The sequence below is a fragment of the Electrophorus electricus genome, chromosome 17 (assembly GCF_041902795.1).
Source record: "Electrophorus electricus isolate QZ-2024a chromosome 17, ASM4190279v1, whole genome shotgun sequence".
Classification (NCBI taxonomy): Eukaryota; Metazoa; Chordata; class Actinopteri; order Gymnotiformes; family Gymnotidae; genus Electrophorus; species Electrophorus electricus.
Window position 1 is genome coordinate 3,984,032 of NC_137513.1, and position 20,771 is coordinate 4,004,802.

Sequence of the window (20,771 nt, forward strand, 5' to 3'; positions counted from 1 at the left end):
TTAACAATTGATGATATATTAATGATAATTAGCTAAAATGCCTGAATAATGAATTATAGAAAAGGAAAAAATATAATACTCTGCAGTTCTGTGCCACTCCCAGTATATAGCTAGCATGAGTAAATTAAGACTTATATTTTGCAGTGTATAGCATCTGAGGGCACACTGAATGTTTTTGGTTAGCCAGAAAACCGTTATAATCACTTCGTGTACCTCACTAAGATAACCTACCTCACTAACCGTGAAAGCTTTCAAACCAGCAATTATACTAGGCATTTTCAATCAAACAACAGGACCACGTTTATCTGCTCTCGAAGGTCAACGCTATCAATTGTTGGTTGGTCGGTCAACATAAAGATCCGCCTCTGGGGCGCGTTGATGATCTTGATTGGCTACTTCGCCTGTCCATCAACATATATTTACCCAATCACATTCCTTTGTCCTTTCCCCTCGCATTGGAGCGACAAGCTGCTTGCATTCAAGATGTCGGCGGTGTCAATGTACCCCATGTGTGTTCTAGCGAGCCGGGGCCTCCTCCGGTTGAGGAAAGGAGTCAGGGGCCCTTTAGCCCCGGCGGTGTTAGAGTTGGGTAGAGCACTCTCGGCCGATAAGTCGGCAGGAGGAGAAAGGAGCGCCACGGGGGTACTGGCTCAAGCAATATTACAAGAGAGACTTCAGAAGCAACAGAAGAGCCAGGTATCATTCCTTCACCTGTCAGTTCTTGTCTAAAGTACATTGCCCATTTGAAATTTCCCACGTCCCCGCGAAAACATTGTACAGCGATGTGCATGTATAAGAGATTTCTATCACTGATCTTAATTTTCTTTCGTGACCGTTTACAGGTGTTTATTATATAGGAGACAGTATGAATGAAGTCTGCCGTTTGGATGTGTTTGACGGTACGAAGCTAGCTAGCTAGCAAACTACCCAGACAGCTAACGGAGGCAACGTTATCTTCAATGGCACATAATTAATAGTATTTTATGTATTGTAAAACTAACTAATGGATCGTGTGGTAAATTATTGCCGTTTTGACGCTTGTATTCTGTGCAGAATGGTAACTATCTGTGGGCTATTTGGTAGGTAGGTTAGGGAGCTAATCTAGCTTAGCTATTTTATTACTTGTTGCAGCTAAAAGTCTTCTCGCAGTTTTAAAGAATACCATTTACACCCACTGGTTATTAATCGACCTAGCTAGTGTAGTTTACATGTGGAATCTGTTCACATATTCCAAGAAAGGGTCAGTTTGAATTGGACATATGCTACTACTAGCTAGTTGCTTTATTCCTGCATGTGTATAGAAATGTCTCATCATGAGAATTATTCTAAATCTGATTTTTTTTTTTTAAAATGTATGCAATAGAGGTGTTGGCATTATATATTCATTTCTGAGTAGTCATTAAAAATGGGCAGTTTAAGGTTAGAACAGTGTAGTTATAGCATGACACCCAGACCTTTTAGGCTGGCTTTGTGTAGCTGTTACAGGAGCACATTGTAATAGGATTACCATCTGAAGATCTTGTTTATAATTGAAGGTGAGTTGAGTGTGAGGTTTTGCAATGTTTTAGCAATGTTAAATGCTAAAAAGTGTGCACTAAATGATGGGAGCGTTATAATTTCACACTAGTCGTGACACTAACACCTTTGCGGCGTGTACAAATGATTTTTACTAAACAGTTTTGATGTGCTCACAGGAACAGACTCCTCCTGTGGGAGAGGGCAGCTGTGACCAGAAGAAGAATGACCAACATGAGGACACAAAGCAGAAAGAAAACACAGCATATGCGAAGAAGGTTGTCCTTCGCTTGGCAGGAATCATGGGACTTGGTGGAGCAGTGGGTGTGGTGTACATATTCGGTGAGTAAATCCTCTGGGTCTTTCTTCTGGGATGAGTCCTCGAGCTTTTGTCTTTCTAAGGCTTGACAGGATTTAAGAAGAAGAACATTATCATTTGAAATTTGGATGTGTGGAACACATGAATATATATTAAGGAGGTATGTATATAAGATTAATGCATATAAGGAGTTAAGGTGGTGAAAGTGAAGATCCATATGTTATATTATCCATAACATGAAATTTATTTTGGGAATTTGTGAAAATTTTATTTGTCATTAAAAGTTTTAAGTAGCTCTTAGGAAATTGTTTACATGTAAAATATCTGTCTTCTCCATTTGTTTGTATATCTACCCAAGTAAAATTATTGGTAACTAATATTGAGTAAAGATTAAGTTGGGCTAGAAACAACAACATTGATTATTAATAATAATAATAATAAATTATTATTATTATTATTATTATTATTATTATAACAACAAATAATGAATACTAAAAAGACATGTAGGGTCTCTTTTCATGAAATCTTTGAAAAGATTGAGCAAACTGTGTGATGCGTCAGCTAGCACTGCAACAAACAAGACAGGCTTGCCATCACGCGTTTGTCTTTATTCTTTTCTTTTTGAATGCAGTGTCAGCATTATTTGTGAAACTTCTGTAAGGCATCAGTCCCAAAAATGTTGGCGATGAGATTCTGTCCAATCCCAGAAATCGACCATTAACTGCATTGAGTCGTGCCATTTTCAACTTTGTCAGTGCCACTTACACAATTGGGTATAATTAGGCATGTCACTATTGGCCATCATTTCCCGGACGTATACAGTTCTAATGTTTTTCCTGAGAACTCAGTTTATTTTCTAGGTCAACAAAGTTAGTTTTGTAGTGTATGATTTATAAATTATTATGCATTTATTGGCTGTTCTCCTCCCAGAGGAGCTCCAGATCTCTATACCTGAACGTTTTCTTTCACTTTCTGACTTATTAGGTAGTTAATATTGTTAGTTTTTGCTTTTCTTTCATGAATGAGACCCATAATTTATAATGCAACATAGTATGAACCTTTGTATATCCGTAAATGAATGTATCCTGTGAAATATGGATGCCACTGTTTTTATAGTGTTCAACAGGGTTAGTTTCACCATGATCTTTCTGAGATCAAGAAGTTTTTAATTCTGAATATTAAAATGCTAAATATCAAACAGTGATTGTTTGCCTTGCACCTCTAGGTAGCAACTCTGTGGATGAACACGGAAATAAGGTGGGTGCATTTCTACCGGGGGGGTGGAGGGAGAACAAGACAAATGTTCATCATTTTGGTAAACCTGTGCCAAAGCTTCTGACATGGTTTGCAATTCATCATTTTTAACTCAATTTACATTTAAAGCATCTGTGTGACTAAACATGGTTTTATAACAGGACTTTTGACAGGCTTCAAGGTGTTGAATCATTTAGAAGTTTCCTAGAGCCCTGAGGTGGGAAGTGTGCCAAACGACAACTGCGGCACACTTCCTCACTTGATCTCCACACCATGGGTGCTTTTCTGATGACCCCTCCCCTAGCCCATAGTAAGAGCCCTCAACCTCTGCCGTAACTATTGAATGTGTTAGAAGTTGGTGGTGGCCAGCGGAAGGTTCTCTTCATAAGGCACACTTCACAGGGGAGTGTGAATGAGTAGAGAGCAGGTGAGATTTAATTTATGACTTTAGGTCCACTTCAAAGTGTTCACTTCACAGCGAGGAGCAATGTAAAAGGAGATGAATGGAGTGTGTCGACACTGATGGCGTTGGATCTCGTACATGTTACTTTTCCCTTGTAGTAGAAGTGGGCTACTCTAATTCAGTATTGTCAGGTTTGCTGTCAAAGGGGCTTGCATCCTGTTATAATATTTATTGTTTTCTGAATAACAGCTCTAAGCTCAGCATGATGCTCTAGATTTCCGAAGAAGGTGGAGGTTTTTTTTTTTTGGTTTTTTTTTGACAAAATAAATGGTGGTCTAAAATTATTACAATTATTTATATTATTATATTATATTATTTATATTAAGCAATGGAATATTAAATAGCATTTTTACATGTATAACCAATAAAAAAAAAGTTCTGTCATGGAGCAACTATTGTGCAGCGTCGTGTTGCTCAGCATTTCTTTAGGTTACAGTTCAGACATGGACAGATGGTCATTAGAGGTTTGTTTATATGTTTGTTTTAGTTTAGTATTCTGGTCTGAAACTTATTCATTCAATATTTATTTCACATTAGACACCAGAGACACATCTGTTAATTTCCATGTGATTTAGCCAAATCTAATTCTTATAGAAGCTGTATCAGTCCATGAATATAAACATGGATATAGTATTAATTTGAGTGGACCAGGAATTGCATATGAGTGCAATGCTAAGCTTGGTGAAATGCTTTTGTGACATTGAACAAAGCCTCTGTGTGTGTGGCTTCTGAAGACCAAAACTGTAAGACCTTCAAAGAACAGGACATCTCTGAGTGACATTTGCTGTGTATCAAAGTGTGGGAATGTTGTTACTTCAAAGACTACAGCCATCCTTATTTCCTCTTTGGGAGATCCTTTTCAGGCTCTATAGCCCATAAAATGCTTACCTTGTAAGGACACACTTGTCAACTATGTGTGATCTTGAGTTGAATGGGCCTTGTGATGCGCAATCACACACCTCAATCTGTCGGTCTGAAGGACAGGGGGTAGAAGACCTTGTGATCAGAAGTACAGAACCTTCATCCTGTCCCTCATGCTATAGTGAACCAGTACCTTAAGGACTCTTGTCTTTTTATTAGGCCAAATAATTGATTCAACAATTGTGATTTGTTTACATATCTGAAATGTTTATCAGCCTCATACATTCATGAGCTATTAGAGGTGTTTTACAAGCCCCTCAGCTTGCTCGTCAGTTTAAAAGAGAATTTAAGACAATTTTAAGATAACGGTGTCAAGCATATACCAATGTGCATATTTTCAAGAAAAGAGTGTAAGAGAATTATCATGTTAAAGGGCATGCAAGTTTACAGTGAAAATATTTGAATAGTTCTTATTTAGCAGTTGATGGTAGCTAGTAGTATATCAAAGGATCAGAACTGGCACCTGGTTTTAAAAAGGGACTTATAATTCCAACATCATGAAAATGGTCAAACACCAAGCCAAGGCTCCTTGCTGGCTGCCAGTTCTGGTTTCTGTGAGCCTGCTGTCTTGAGTGTTAGCACAAATATCTGAAGGCACACTTTGACAGCCCTGAAGGTATCTGCCTGGCTTCACTAATGACACCATGTTTCCATGACATGTGGCAGGAGGTGGGTGTGGGATCGGGATGATTACCTCCTCTCCACATCTTTCATTTATGAGATTTCTTAGGAACCAAACGTGAAGTGTGCCAGAGGTGTTGGTGGAGCTGTAAATTGGCTGTCCTCTCCTTGTTAACTTGGGACTGTGAGAGCGGGAACTCAAACCCTTTCCCATGATGAGCACACCATTTTGTTTCAGTTGTTCCTCTTCTGAAGGTCCAACAGGCATAAAACATTTTTGATGCATTTTACTCTAAAGTCAAATTTATTTATATAGCGCTTTTTACAACCGATGTTTATACACAGCAGCTTTATAAATGTTGGGCTCAAGATCCCTAATGAGCAAGCCAGCTGTTGCTGTGGCAAGGAAAAACTCTCTTGGTGGATTAAGGAAGAACTGTTCTGCACCAAGACTCAAAAGGGAACCCATGCTCCTGGGGTGGCCCAGCATGTTATACTGATGTAATATTCAGTATTTTTTATATATGAAAATGTCAGTAAGCTTTGAGAAAATCAAAAAAATAATCTTATGAAAAAGAATAAGTAACTACTAATAACCAATGAGCACCAGAACGTGTGTGTGTGTGTGTGTGTGTGTGTGTGTGTGTGTGTGTGTGTGTGTGTGTGTGTGTGTGTGTCAGTGTCAGTGTCAGTGTCAGTATCTGCTGTAATGATTTACAGGAGAAGGTGTGTGTTTGGTTTTTGTTTGTTTTTATATAAACCACCTCTTTTGCTGCTTCGAATTATTTGTCCACAAGAGGGTGTTACTCACATAGCTTCAGCCTGAGGCCCTGACTTTAACAATACAGCATTACAGGACTAAGCAGAGAGGCAGAATGAGCCTCCTCCATCTCTCACATGTCTGATTACAATGTACTCACTTGAAGCAGAAGCTTATTTTTTATAGCAAGTTTCTCGTAGGCATAAGTATATGGTAACTTGTTTATAGCATGTAACTACATTGTAATGGTGAAAATGAGTCAAATTTACTTAAGCAGAGCTCAATTGCCTGGGATTTAAGAAGCACTGGCACGGTGGCGGAATGTCTGAATATATCTGGTTCGTGGAGCTGGATTAAAAATGGGGGTGACCAAAATCAGAGAAAGTCTTTGCATCTTTGTGCTGGCATGAATTATTTATCTAGGTTAATTTTTGCTTAGTTCAGCATGATATTGTTTCTTTAATGAGACAAAATGTCATGATAATAAGTACACACAGATAGCGTTTGCTGGTCTGTGTTCCTCAAGTTTAACATTAAAAAATGTATCTGATAAAATTGCCAGAGTAGGTGGGTTTCACACACAACCCAACATGTGTTCTGTGGCTGAGATGAAGTTAACTTCCGCTGCTTTGTAATGTCCATGCTGGTTGCTGAAGCTGGAATATCAGGAGTGGTTCTGTCGTCCCCATCATTACTATGTGTTTTGTTTCGCTGAAACAGCACCTGCGTCCTCCGTGCCCTAACTCGCACAAGTTTCGGCACTAACTTGAAAATTGCATACTTTGGGCAGTGTACCGTGGTATGCATTCAGTGTTTTGCTGTGTGAAGTGTGTAACTAGACCTGTGGGTCTATAGTCTAAAACCCCTAGGCTGTATGGTGATTGTACTGCTCAGAGTGTGTCCAGAACCGTCTCCATCTCTTTGTGTGTGTGTGTGTGCAGTTATGCTTAGCATGCATCTAGTTATTTGGAAAATTGGAATAATGTATTATGCCTTGCTGAACTCTGACTGCATAGTACAATGGCTTACTGTTACTCTAGATCAGGCTTTTTGTGTCTGTTCCCCGTCATGCAAAGTTTTCTGTCATATATTCTGTCCAGCCTGTTTATTGAATAGGGAACTAGTGTTGAATATAAGGGAATCGTGTTTCCCTTTATGTATATGCAGTTTTGCTGAAAGTTAACCATCTGCCCTCGTTGAAGGAGTCTTGCACCGGTGCAGACGTGTGAAGGGCACACTTCTTAACCAGACGGCATCTTCGTGTGGCCCACCTAACTGTCGTCAGGAGTAGCACCTCTACAAAAGACACTCTTCTCAACTGTAATTATCCTGTTGTCCACCTTTTGGGCCCCAGGCTGAGTGAGCAGAGCATGCAGGCATGGGGGGAGGTTGCGAGGGGCACGTGCGGAGTGTGCCAGGCAGCGAGGGTGCTGCTCCGTACACCTCCAGGGCCGTGGCTGGAGGTGACTGCCTGGGAGAAAGAGTGCAAGCTTGTTCTCATGTGTCTGGGTCTCTGTGGTCAGGCACAAGACCCTTCAAGTCACACGTCACTACAGTACGATCCCAGTTGTGTGTGTGTGTGTGTGTGTGTGTCCAGCCAGAGACAAGCTCTGTTATTATTAGTGTTTTTATTTCAGAAGGCTCTAACTTGTTCAGAACATCTGCAGTAGACTTGCTTAGTTTCTCCAGTTCTTTTAGGTAACATTTGCATCTGTTTATTTACTTCAAGGTAAAATGTCATGACCTCTCCAGTATCTGAGCAGAATTTCTTATTTTGTTCCTTCAAGGTGTTATCATCTACTGCTGCTATTATTCTTGTTAGTTAGTTAGTTAGTTAGTTATTATTGCTGCTATTATTATTTATTATTATTACTACTGTTACTACTAAGGATAATCAGGGGATGATAAAGGTATAGTATTAAACAGTGTGTATGATGTGCCCTCAAAATGGTGGTTTAGAGTTCCCTGTGCAAGACTCCATAGGTTCAAGAACTTGCTTATACCTCAGTTTTGTTACTCAACAAAGATCATTATGAACAAGTGTATTCATATATGAATACTTCAGATGTGGAATCTGTTTTCTTATACAGTTTTATATGTTAAGAGGGTAAGGAAAGGGCAGCGGTAATAACCTGAACTCACCATGAGATGGCGTGGTTTCCAAAGAGCAGGAGGAGGCATGAAGTTTGAAAAGAGCCTGCTCTATGTGTATTTAGACAGCAAAGTGAGGATTGCTGTAAAAATTAAAGAAAAAGAAGGAAAGATTGCACAGGGCTGCATGTTAGACTTCATGTTAGAGCCAACTTTCTGTTACCTTTTTCACTCCATCACAGTAGCCAACCAGTGCCAGGAAAGTAAGTGGCTAAGCAGGTGATTGAAAGTGATGCGTCTCATTTACTGCCTCCAATTGTGGAACTGTTTAGCTTACTATTATTATCTCAAAGGTCTTGTGCAATCTGCACTAGGACTGTCGGATTCCAGCACCGCTGTGTGTGTGTGTGTGTGTGTGTGTGTGTGTGTGTGTGTGTGTGTGTGTGTGTGAGATGACTAGACGACTTATCCACTCCATGCTTGCTTTTCCAAGGTCCTGCAACACTATCACTAATGTATACTTGACAAAAGGAGGTAATGATTTCATTATTATTAAGCTTGAGCTTAAGTCATTATTTACCAACATCACTAAAGACACTAATTTTATGCTCCAACAGGCTGTGCTTATTTGTTTTTGTTATGATTATTATTATTATTATGTTGTTGTTGTTGTTATAACTAATTCTCATATGTTGCTGTAGAGACATGGGTATGGATCCCCCCCCCTCCCCTTTCTGCACTGTATTTCCTGAAAGGTCCCACAAGCCATCATGTGGCACTTCTTCCCTTGAGGGGTGGGGGGGGGCGGGGTCAGACCCCCAAGAGGGCCTCCTGGCAGATGCAGCTGAATATTCATTAGCTTGGTTGTATATCTCGCTGCTGATTGATGGATTGCTCTGGTGCCCAGATAATTGAAGAGTACAGCAGGGGAGGAGCTTAAGACCCTACTGAAGCTTTGTTTTACCCTGCTTATCTTCTTCAATCTCTCTAGTTTTTCCTCCTCCTCGTCTAGGCTACCAGCAGAGAGCTGAATGTCTCCAACATTTCTTGGCATTTTCTTTCTCTGATCTGCCAGAAGTTTTGTTTGTGTAAGGCTGTTGACAGTTTGTTCCTGTAATGCAGCGGGCAGTTTATCAAAGAAAGTGCATTTGTGCATGAACCAGCCTGTCTTTTTGCATAGGGAAGAACAATATACTCAGGCACTGATTTCCAAGCAGCTAGTGCATTTATCACCATGACTCCATTTTCTTAATCTCTGTGGCTTTCACAGCGCCCACTTTTTTTTACTTCCTTTCCTGTCTTTTGATTTAGCTTCCTTTTAATCGGGGAAAAATGGGTTAAAGTTCAGCAGGATATTTGCGACTCACTTTCATTCTTTTTAAAGGTGTTCTCAAGCGGTTTCACTTTTAGGTGTGTGGTTTCAGGTTTATGGACTTTTTTTTTTTTTTTGCTAGGGTTTATTATTTGGATCTATACCCTTGGCTTCTGTAATAGCTTCACAAGGACTGGGAGCTTTGCTCAGGCCAGATATAAGGCTGCCCTGTATTTTTGTCTGTTCATATCTGTAAAACCAATAGACACTGTTAGGTGAAGTTCGACTGAGTAGGACGTACGACTCTGTTTCCAACTTATGTGGGCAAAGTAAAATGTGTTTATAAATAAATTAACGGATTGCCATATAAGCAGTGTCATCTTTTGTAGATCAATACAGAAGATCAGTATTGATCCACTGTACTGTACCTGCTTTGATGTGTTCAGATGTGTACCTACATTTTAATTCTTAATTTAATTTAACTTGCACACATCTGTAGCATTTTTTCATATTGCCTCACCTTCTCCACGTCTATGTTTTTCAGATCCCAGACGAGTTTGATAATGGTAAGTTCAGACCTCCTTGTCCATCAAGGCTTTCTGTCATGAACTGGTGTATGAAGGGCATGTTAGAGATGGAATGCCTTAGACTGTTGTGTTGGGGATTGCTCTGCTGTTGGCCATCTAACACACAATGTGTAAATGGCAAGTGCACATTGTATGAACTCTCAATTAATGGACATCTTAGAACCCTGGAAGAGACTTGTGTGTCATCTTTTTCAATATGATGTAAGCTTTTAATTTGGGTTTCTGCTGGTATCATTTCCTCCTGTTCAATTTACATTTGAAATGCAAATGGACTGTGGGGCTGTTCTGTTTTATAATGGTGTAGAAAGATATGATCAATAAAATTCCATGAAGGGAAGCTATGGCTCATTGCTATTTCCATGGAGAGCCAGCTGTGCCTTTCTGAACTGATTTTCAAACAAGATTGTGGGCTGTGAGATCTCAAACCTTGTGCAGAAATAATTGTATAATTAACTGCACATGGGGCCCAAACTGTTTACCACCCCCCCCACCCCCCCAAACACAACATCTTGATTTATGACCTCTGGAGTGTCTAACACCAGAGTATTTAATGCCATAACGAAGGGCAATGATTACTTTAGGGACTGGGTTGAAACGCCCGCTCCCCAAGAGGAGTGGAGAAGCGTGCTGGCTGCCTCCTGGCCCCACGCTCGCCCTCCCTCCCACAGCAGAAGGTAGGCGGATGGATGCGCGTGGAGCCCTCGCAGCAGAGTGGTCCTTAGGGACCGGAAGCAGGCGAGCTGCTTGGCAAACAGGCATCCTTCTGTATGCCCTTATGCCTTGGCAAGTGACGGCATTCCCTCAAACATCAAGATATATGTGGCCTGCATTTGTAAGTCCTTCCATTTAATCAAAGGCTGCATTACTGGATTGAGTAACACTGCATGTTCTAACTAGTCACAGACTTGCATGATGGGAGGCTTTTGCTATGAAGTTGCTTTTTCTCTACAGTGCTCACTGAAAGGTGTTGCTTAAATGTGTGTGGTGGGGTGTAGTCAGGTCAAAAGCATGTGGTCAGGTCAAAAGCGTGGGTGTCTCTTATTAACTGAACTTAGATGCTTTTGTTTACACCAACAGTGCGTTATGTATTGCCTGCAGACTCATACCCCCAGGCAGTCAAACCCCTCAATAACCAAAACAAACAACACAGCCTTCGTTGACGGTGCTGATGGCCACAGCCGCTCGCGGTGCTGTGAGCCCACAAAGGTGGGGTCGTCCTTCCACGTTGCGGCAAAAATGTGACCACATTTACCAACCGTTTATCACGGCTGGAGGCGGCAGCACAGTGGGTGGGGTGGAGGTGGATGGAGGAAGGGAGGAAAAAAACGAGCGCGACCCAAAGAAAGGGCTCGGAGAAGAGAGGTGATTGAGTAATAATGGCCTTTGGCAAACTTGCAGAGCATATGCTAACCCAGGGACCGGATTAATGGAGGCCTTTGTTGAGTCCGGGGGCCCAGCCATCGATCTTTCCATCACTCCCTCCAGCCTGTTTCAATGGTCACCCCTCCGGAGCACCACAGGTCCTCTCTAGAGCAACAATAGACCTCTTCTCCATTACACTGGCAAACAAGGTTAGGACAAGGGGCTCTTCAAAACAGACCATGCTGTCTGGCTTCCTTGGTGTCAGCAGTCTTCGTAACGGTCCTTGCAGCCGTCCGCCTTTTTTGACTGAACTTGACCTCTTCTAACAGGGTGGGGGGTGTCTTGAACAGGTACATAAAATTTGAGTACTGCTTTGTTCCCATCAGCGGCCGTTTGCTGGGATGAGGCTCACCCTGATTAAGAAAAAAATTAAAGGCATTTTTGTATAAATGATGAAACCTAAATGTATAGTGTGAAGTGCTGTTGTTTGCTGATTTTAAATGTGTTCCTTTATTATCTGCCGTCCATTCCGCATTTAACACAGCCTAGAAACTATTTTGCAATATTGCATGCTTAAACTGAATTGTGGGATGATAGTTTTACATAGTTTAACGTGCTCGTGTATTGTCACAAAATGTTGTTTTTCTGTCACATTGTTTATTGATGTATGCATTTGGGAGAAAAAAATGTAAAAACATAGAATCAGGTTTCATGCATCTTTTTACTTTTCCTTTCATGTAGATGTTCCAGTTATCCAGCAGCTCAAACGAGCCTTCAAATATTTTAAAGACTACAGACAGGTGAGCTAAAATCAACTCCTTCCTTTGAATCTAATCATCCTGCAGTTCCAGTACACTCGTCCAGTCATCCTGCAGTTTCCGTACACTCATCCGATCATTCTGCAGTTCCCATACACTCATTCAGTCCATCCGGTCATCCTGCAGTTCCCTTACACTCATCTGGCCATCATGCCATCCCCTAAACTCATCCCTGTGAGTCATCAGCAGTTCCTGGCTCTCCTCTCTGCAGATGATCATTGAGCCCACAAGCCCCAAGCTGCTCCCAGACCCACTGAAGGAGCCGTACTACCAGCCTCCATACACCCTGGTGCTCGAGCTCACTGATGTCCTGCTGCATCCAGAATGGTCGGTATGTCCTTTCCCATCTAATAAATATCCATGCAGGAGTTCACTTGCTACAGCAGAGGGCTAAAGTTCCAACCTTGGAGGTTTAAAATCTTGTGCTGTGAAACGCACTATGGCCTGTTGCTGTCAATGGCACTGAGGCATGTGAAGGTAACTACACATTACTACATTAGATCGGTGAATGGAGAAATGGTGAGTGTCCTGAACGGGAGCTCTGCACAATTTACCTTCAAATTCAAATCCTTAATCAAGGCCTTCGGTAGCATCCAAATATTGGCGCCAAGTATGCTGAACCTCAGCTTTACCTCTCCATGTTAGAGTTAACATCACCTGTGAGCAATGCACCTGCCTTTAAGATTAGCATTGCAGCTTTGCCATCAAAAACCTTCATTATACACTTGCTGATTTCTGCTGCCGGTCATAGAAGGCCATCTGCAGTGTGTGCTGCTTGGGCCGCACCCGTCGGGCCGTCTACCTGTAAGTGTAGACACCCCCCACAGCTATTCCCACCTGGCTTGCTGGGATGGACAGGCTCCACGCGAGCAACAGGTGGGCCACGGCACTCCTGCAAGCTGACCCCACCTGTGCACCCCCCCCCCCACCCCCAACAGCCTGCAGCCAGCACATGCCACACCCCGGCTTTGATTTCCGAAGCAGTTCAAGTGCAGCTCGGTTAGAACCTCGAGTATTACTCCAGACCAGTGTCTTTTGGCTCATGTTTTGAACCATTCAGGGAACGCTGTTTCTTAGAAGCAGATAACAAGAAAAGGGAGGAGTTGTGTACTGCTTCCAGTCTGAAGTGTACTCTAATATCCAGTTCCCCCTTTTTAAAATAATACATGTATTGAAATAAATAAAATTCACTGTTTCCTTTTTCTCATCAGTATTGCACGCTAGAGGAAAAGTGTGAATTTTACTCCCTTTTGTGGAGGTACACTGGAGCTTAATTTAAGCCTGTATCATTTGCACCTTTTATCTTTTATCTTTTAATATTTGTGTCGTCTTCTGTAGTTAGCCACTGGCTGGCGTTTTAAGAAGAGGCCGGGTATAGATTACCTGTTTCAACAGCTTGCTCCCCTCTATGAGATCGTCATCTTCACATCGGAGACGGGCATGGTGAGTGACCCGAGGAGCAGAAGAGCCACCGTCTGGCAGTCTGAGCATGAGATGCTTTATTTGTTGTTTGATGTGCTGACCATGCACATCATGCATTGAGGTCAACGCCACACTTCTGAAACATCACATGTGAAAGTGTAATCCTGTTCATAACAGGTTGAGGTCTGGGTCTTGTTGTGGTTACAGCATACACGCTGTATACAAATAGGCCAATAGCCGGGTTTGTGTTGAAGTCCTTATTTCTATATCTGTAGAAATGCTAAAACCTAGCGTTGCCTAAACAGTGTTTTTATTTCTAACTTAGATGCTAATCCTTGCATCTTTGTTGTTGTTGTTGTTGTTGTTGTTGTTGTTAATGTTGCACCAGCAGTGTTATCAGGCGTAGTTGTTTCTCTGCAACCATGTGAGTTGGCTTGCCTTTGGGGATATGTGTGCATAAGCGTGTGTGAAGTCTTTTATACTGGGGCTAAGCCTCTATTGTGTCAACATTCATATGCAGATAAGCCATGGATGGAGTCTAATTGGGTGGTGGTTTTTGTAATCCATGTTTTGTTTGTTTGTATGGTGTTTGTCACTGTCTCTCATGCCACACTGGTGGTCTATTGACACAATGACACAAAATGGCACAAAGCGCTGGGGCATCAGTGGCACATTAGCAGCCTGCAGACACCCTTCCCTGGCAACGGCCCATGGATTGATCGCTCCACACGGAGGAGAACCGGCTCCAACTGTGGCCCTTTCTGCCCGCAGTAGCAGCAGACTTTGAGGCGGTGGACAGCAGTAGCTGGTGCTGTGAGACTGGGCGCTGGCAAAAGGCTTCTCAGTCTGCCTCGCCTGTCTTTACAGATTTCTCTGTGCTGGTTCTTACTCTGATATATGCAGTGCATGGATGCTTCTATAAATAAATAAATACGGACAGTGGTGGTTCAGTGGTTAAGGTACTTGACTTGTAATGGGAAGGTTGCCAGTTCGAGACCACCCTACTGGCAAGTTGCCACTGTTGGGCCCCTGAGCAAGGCCCTTAATCCTTAATTGCTCAAGATGTACTCGGCCATAATTGTAAGTCGCTTTGGATAAAAGCGTCACCTAAATGCCGTAAATGTAAATATAACAAACAACATGAATTTGATTCAAGCTTATGAATTGACAAAGTCTCTTGAGATTTTCCTCAATTTCTTAAATGTGTCATTATCACATACTACTACATACTTGCTGTAAACTGTGATCATGTTCTGATGAAACATGGTAAAGATGATGAGTCAAGTACTCGATAGGCATTCACCAGAAAGTGATGTAATGTTTTTTCCCGGGAAACCATTCTCATTTAGTCCAGAATTCATTTCCATGTGAATATGACCAACCACACACGGTTCTTTTACGCAGACGGCCTATCCCTTGATTGACAGCATTGACCCTCAGGGCTTTGTCATGTACCGCCTCTTCCGGGACGCCACGCGCTACGTGGAGGGCCATCATGTCAAGGTAAAAACAGTTTCATTGGTAAAATGGATCAGAGTTGTTGCATGCCTCAGTGTGTTTTCCAATAAAGCATTTTAGTGTAATGAGCATATCATGCTGTCTTCTGCTAATGCTGCAGTGATTTCACCATCTATTTATATCTCTCCATATAAACAGTTATTCATCTTCCAAATATTTATTCATCAACCTCTTTCAGCTCTTCCATAAGGAACCCTTCACTGAGGCCTGTGTGTTTTAGCTGTCTAGCGATGGCCATCTTGCACATTCTCTCATTGTGATCGCCCTCTCTGTTCTGGTAGTCGTGGAGTTGGTGCATTTTAAACCTGCTCTTTGTGCAGAGCCCAGTCCAGCAGCCCCTGCGGCATAATGATGCCATGCCCCCTGCGTCTCTGCTCCATGCCGTCCTTCTGCTCATATGTTGATTTCTTCGTCTTCGTCTTCTTCTTCGTCTTCTTCGTCTTCTTCTTCCTCCTTCACCCACCTTGTGCTACGTCACCATTCTTCTCTCTTCTCCCAGAAGTCCAGAACAGAAGTCCTGGGAGTTTCCAGCCCTGTTCTCCTCCTGATCTCTCCACCCCGTCACTGTGCCTCATTTACCTTCTGCTTCGCCTCTCCTAGGTCGCTGTTACTGGAGCCATGCTCTCCGTATGCCTGCAGACCACCGTATTGTTACCCTCTTATTGTGCCACTCTTATGACTAGTCTCATAGATTCAGAGCCAAAACAAAGTTCACAGAATTTTATTTATTTTTTTATTTTTTAAAATTGATACCAGAAATTACTCAGCCTGTATTGTATTTGTAACCCCAGAGAACACAGTAAATTGAATGCTCATTATATGTCAGTTATAGTGTTAAAACAGATTTTAAGCTATGGCTATGAACTGTTCATGAGTGCACTGGACCAACTTTCTGGTATTTTGTTTGTTTAATGATTAGACCTTTTCTGTTAAAAGATTAGAGTAACTCTGATCTGAGGGTTTTAGCCCTGGGTGTCTGTTGTGGAATGAATAATAATAATAATAATATTATTATTATTATTATTATTATTATTAAGTACAAATATGTTTGGATGTGAAGTGCTTGGGCTCGGAGTATGGAAGTGCATGTGTAAGTGAGGAAGAATGTGGGTTTGCGTCTGCGTGTGCGCGTGCGCGTGCATTATCAATAGCCTAGCCGGTCACATTTCACCAGTAGCGTGGCGGTGTTCTCCCTGGCCCACGCTCAGTTCAGTACCACTCCTTTCTCTGCCTTTTGCCCTGTTTTCTCTCCTCCTCCTCCTCTCTCTCTCCCCTCCCTCATTTCCCATCTGGCATAGTAAAAGCCAGTAGGGCGGGAGGCAGCCAGCCGTGTGTGTGTGTGTGCGCGCACATCTCTGTGCATGCATGACTGACTGTTTGTCACAAATGCAAGATGCATGTTCCCCATGGTTAGCTAGGATTAATGGTCAGTCAGCCATGAAGTCCTTTAAGCTCATCGTTTAGGAAATTAGTGTTTGCTCCCACTGAAGCTGTTGCGCTCTGTCAGTCGGCACATCAAGCACGCACGCCCGTGTGTGTGTGTGTGTGTGTGTGTGTGTGTGTGTGTGTGTGTGTGTGTGAGTTTGCATGTGTAGATATGACACCAGTGGATGGAGACCCTGACTTTTGTCATTGAGTGCTTGTGAGGCTAGCTGGGTGAGGGGGTGGGGTGGCCCATGTAGGTTCGAAGAACGCTTTTTCTCACACGTTACCTGGGGGATTAAATCCAGTCTGATACAGCAACCTGACACTCTTGCTCTACTCCCACTTTACACTGCTCTGCTAACAAAATGTGCGCAGACACACACACACACACACACACAGGCCTTATGTCAGTGTAAATTGCATGCATTAATAGAACTGATGATCCCCAGTTCACCGTCGAATGCATGACTTATGACCGGTTCACATTCATTTCACCTGTTCTGCAGAGAGTGCAATAACCTCACTATATTTACAAACACACACACACACACACACACACACACACACGTGCGTATACTGGTTGGTCAGAGGTCTCCGTTAAACCTGCATGGGCAACTGATTTCTCGTGGATCTCGGGGGTGGGGGGCAGACGTGCTTTGTTTATGGTGATTCATGCTGCGTGTGTCCTCTCCTTTTCACCTAGTCCACTCTGTATTTAGCTCTCCCTCTTAGCTGTCTGTCTGTTCCTGTTTGACCCTCTCTCTCTCTCTCTCTTTCGCCCGCTGTCGCTTGTGCCCGGCCCCTGTGTTCAGGCCTCTCGGGGGGATACAGATGACCCTAGTGATAGGGAGAGTGCAGCGTCCCTTTCCATCTGTTCTGGGGGCCCTCCACTGAGACAGCTGCCTGTGTGTGTGTGTGTGTGTGTGTGTGTGTGTGTGTGTGTGTGTGTGTGTGTGTGTGTGTGTGTGTGTGTGTGTGTGTGTGTGTGTGTGTGTGTGTGTGTGTGTGTGTGTGTGTGTGTGTGTGTGAGACTCTACAGGGGTCGATGAATGGGTGTTAACAGTTTGCACTTCTCTACAGATGCTTAGGTGTGAATATGGTTAATGTCAGTGTCATTACATGGGCATGACTTAGTTAGTTAGTTATTTAGTATAGAACATAATTATTTTTCAATTTAACACAGGTCAATGAAGAAGGAAATAATACTGACTAGAAAGGACACATTAAAAACTTAGTGCACCATCCAAAAATAAAAATGCATCAGTTAGCTTTTTTTAACTGATGAACATGCTTAGGTGATGTATCTCTCTTTTTCTTTCTCTCTCTCTCCCACTTGCTCTCTCTTTCTTTTCCACAGGACGTGTCTTGTCTGAACAGAGATACATCTAAAGTGATTGTAGTAGACTGCAAGCGAGAAGCTTTCAGCCTGCAGCCCTTTAATGGCATGGCCCTGCGCAAGTGGGATGGCAACTCTGAGGACCGCACGCTCTATGACCTGGCTGCTTTTCTGAAGAGTAAGCGTGCGTGTAAGCATGCGTGGCTATCTTTTGTGACATCAGTACTTTACAATTAACTCCTCTGAATCTGTGTCCTGTGACAGCAATCGCAGTGAGTGGTGTGGAGGATGTTCGTACTGTGCTGGAAAACTATGCTCATGAAGAGGACCCCATTGAAGCCTTCAAAAAGAGACAAGCACAGCTGGCACTGGTATTGCTGCATTCCTGCCTTTATTTTTTCTGCATGATTTGTGTGTCTGTCGAAGAGTGCCAATATCTGTTGTGATTTGTATTAACGAAACTCAAGTTCTGTATATGAAAAGACTTTAGCATAATTTTAAAGGAATGGATTGCAAGTGTGTTTTCATTTATTTTTTAAAAAATCCAGTGTTTATCTTTAAATCTGCTCTGGTGTTCATCTGGTTTTGTTCAGTTCTGCCATTTATCGTGCAATTCTTGTGTTTTTGTGCGGGCAGGAGGAGGAGCAGAGGCTGACAGAGCTTTCTCAACACAAGAAGCAAGGCTTATCTTTTGGCTCCATCGCAGGCCGCTTCTGGTCACGCAAGCAACAATGAGAACTGTTCTCACTCAGGGCCACCAATCACAGTCCACCGTGAACAGTGACTGGCCAATGGGAGGTAGCCATGGTTGCTGCACTGGACAGCACATCTGGGCGCATGGGAGGGAGGTGACAGACGGAAAGAGGCAGAAGGCGGGTTGGGGAGGAGGGTGGGGGTGACTAAAATAAAACATGAAGACATCTACTGAAGATGTTCCGTAGCCATTAGAAAGGCTTTGGCTAGACTGCAGACACACCCTACAGCCTTCACTCATCTGATCTCATTTGTTTTGTTCGTAACTGATGTTCGTCTGAAAATTGTTCCAAGAGGAGGACTACATTTGGATTTCTTTTACTCCACTTCCCAGCTCACTCATTATTCCTACTCATACCGAAGAGCAACCCCTTGTATTGGATACACTCTCAGCTGAGGGAGAGATTATGGACATCCACTTTCAACCTCCTGACTGATAGAGATCATGCCAGCTTAGTGCTGTATGTAGTGAGGATGGGAGAGCGGCAAGGCACTCGAATTAGAGTCTGTGCACTCTTACCGCTGGAAAGACTGTTTCTGTGCCACAGGATGACGGTCTGCAGTTCCTAGCAAGTGACGTCAGATCAAATGATGAGAATGACGGGGTCATTTTATGACAGAAAGGCCCCATTTCTTTCTGCAGATGTGATTGTTAAACGGTCTGTGTAATGCATTTGAACTACTTAAATTACCATAAATAAACAAAATGTTTATGATTTTCTATAATCGGGTGTTTTTTTTTTCCCCCCCTCCATTCATTTTACTTTAAAAAAAAATATCTGAATGAAGCAGCTGCAGGAGCCCCTAACAAACCTGGAGAAATTAAGGACTTGCCAGATAGCAGTTTATCCATATATTAGTTCAAGGTATTGAGTAAGAATACACATTTTCTCCCTGTTCCTGGATTATCTTTATTTTCAAGTCAGATGATGAATGTTTAATTATTGGAACTTCAGGACAGATAGTTTTACAGGGAATCCAAAGAAATACAACTATGCTCCTAGTTCCTTACTAGTGGGTTTATTATATGTGTATGGGAAAAGCTGTTGTCCTGGCTTTCACACAAGTGTTTCAAGTAACTTGTTTCATGCTGAGATTCTACATGGTCTGTCTGACACGGAATGATGATGAGTCAGGTTCCAGATTCCTCAGCTCTCAGGAGATTATGGATGCAGGTTTTCTGTTAAGGTGCCAAATTTTTGTCACTGACATTTGATATTTTTGCAATCAAGCTACATACAAGAAAAATTTAAGTAGATGTATTTACGAAATACAAATCACTCCCTGTACTAATTTTTTGTGTACTTAAAGGTAACGAGTGGGAGAGAGCAGCTTAGTTTCACCATTTCCACTAAAATTATGATGCAGATGGTGGTTTTATGTGCATTTTTATACATTTCATAACACTTTTTATGTGCATTTAAAACTGAGGACTGTACAGGCGTGACAATCTTTAAATACCATGTCATTTTTCTTGGATACATGGTATGAAAATGCATAATTTTATGCTGAATTAGAAACATTCTAAAAACATTCAATCACACAGTTTATGTAAAGGCAATTATATTTGACAGTAGTCATAAATAAGGCTGTTACACATAAAACCTGGTTCTAAAATGTACCAGTCTCTGATTTTCACCCGTATTTGGAATCAGGAATATTCCTTCAATGTTCAGCAGTAGTCCACCTTCCTTGGTACTGCTTGCTTGTTTGTTTGGTTTGTTTGTTTGTTTGTTTGTTTGTTTGTATTGTTTCTTGCAGGAAGCAAAATCATTACTGACCACTGTATTTAACACTTTCAGATCCTCCTAGTCCTCCTAGTGTCCTAATGTATATAACCACTGATTTGTTTCTTCCATGACATGCAACTCCTTACAGTGTAACAGATGAAGCGGTGTTTTGCAGCAAGTCATGCATACTTGGTCAAAAATAGTAAACAGAAATGTTAATGAAAACATTTGATTCTTGACTTAAGGTCCCCCACACTGTTGCTGTTTTTCCATTCTACAAGTCAGAGTATTTTCAAACTGTTGCTCATCCATTGGGCTTTGCCCATGACAAAATAACTTCAGAAGCTATTTGTTTTCCTTTTAAACGTGGTTAAAGCACTGGATGCATTAAATACGTAAACTATAAGTTCATAAACATCTTTTACACTTTCCTGTCACTTCCCAGAGAGGTACATCTTATGCTGCAGTAAAACCACTGGTCTACAGATTATGATCATAATTATAATTTAAGAGTAGGTATTTGTATTTACAACATTTTCAGGGGCTAGGATAATGGTATCAAGC

General features: G+C 42.1%; 1 protein-coding gene across 1 annotated transcript; it reads left to right on the forward strand.

The window, feature by feature from the left end:
• The first annotated feature begins 463 nt into the window (after positions 1–463).
• timm50 (translocase of inner mitochondrial membrane 50 homolog (S. cerevisiae)) lies at positions 464–18,877 on the forward strand. Its single transcript, XM_026997686.3, has 11 exons — positions 464–696; positions 1,695–1,857; positions 3,060–3,091; positions 9,801–9,822; positions 11,947–12,005; positions 12,235–12,354; positions 13,362–13,466; positions 14,850–14,948; positions 17,746–17,902; positions 17,989–18,095; positions 18,361–18,877. The coding sequence occupies exons 1-11, from the start codon at positions 484–486 to the stop codon at positions 18,457–18,459; spliced, it is 1,176 nt and encodes a 391-aa protein (XP_026853487.3). The 5' UTR covers positions 464–483; the 3' UTR covers positions 18,460–18,877.
• Positions 18,878–20,771: the final 1,894 nt, after the last annotated feature.

Excerpts from the sequence above, each read along its gene's own strand:
- timm50 (XM_026997686.3), top strand. The coding sequence starts at position 484 with ATGTCGGCGGTGTCAATGTACCCCATGTGTGTTCTAGCGAGCCGGGGC. Across the intron at positions 3,092-9,800 it reads TGGATGAACACGGAAATAAG|ATCCCAGACGAGTTTGATAA; the intron begins GTGGGTGCATTT and ends TATGTTTTTCAG. Across the intron at positions 12,006-12,234 it reads ATTTTAAAGACTACAGACAG|ATGATCATTGAGCCCACAAG; the intron begins GTGAGCTAAAAT and ends TCCTCTCTGCAG.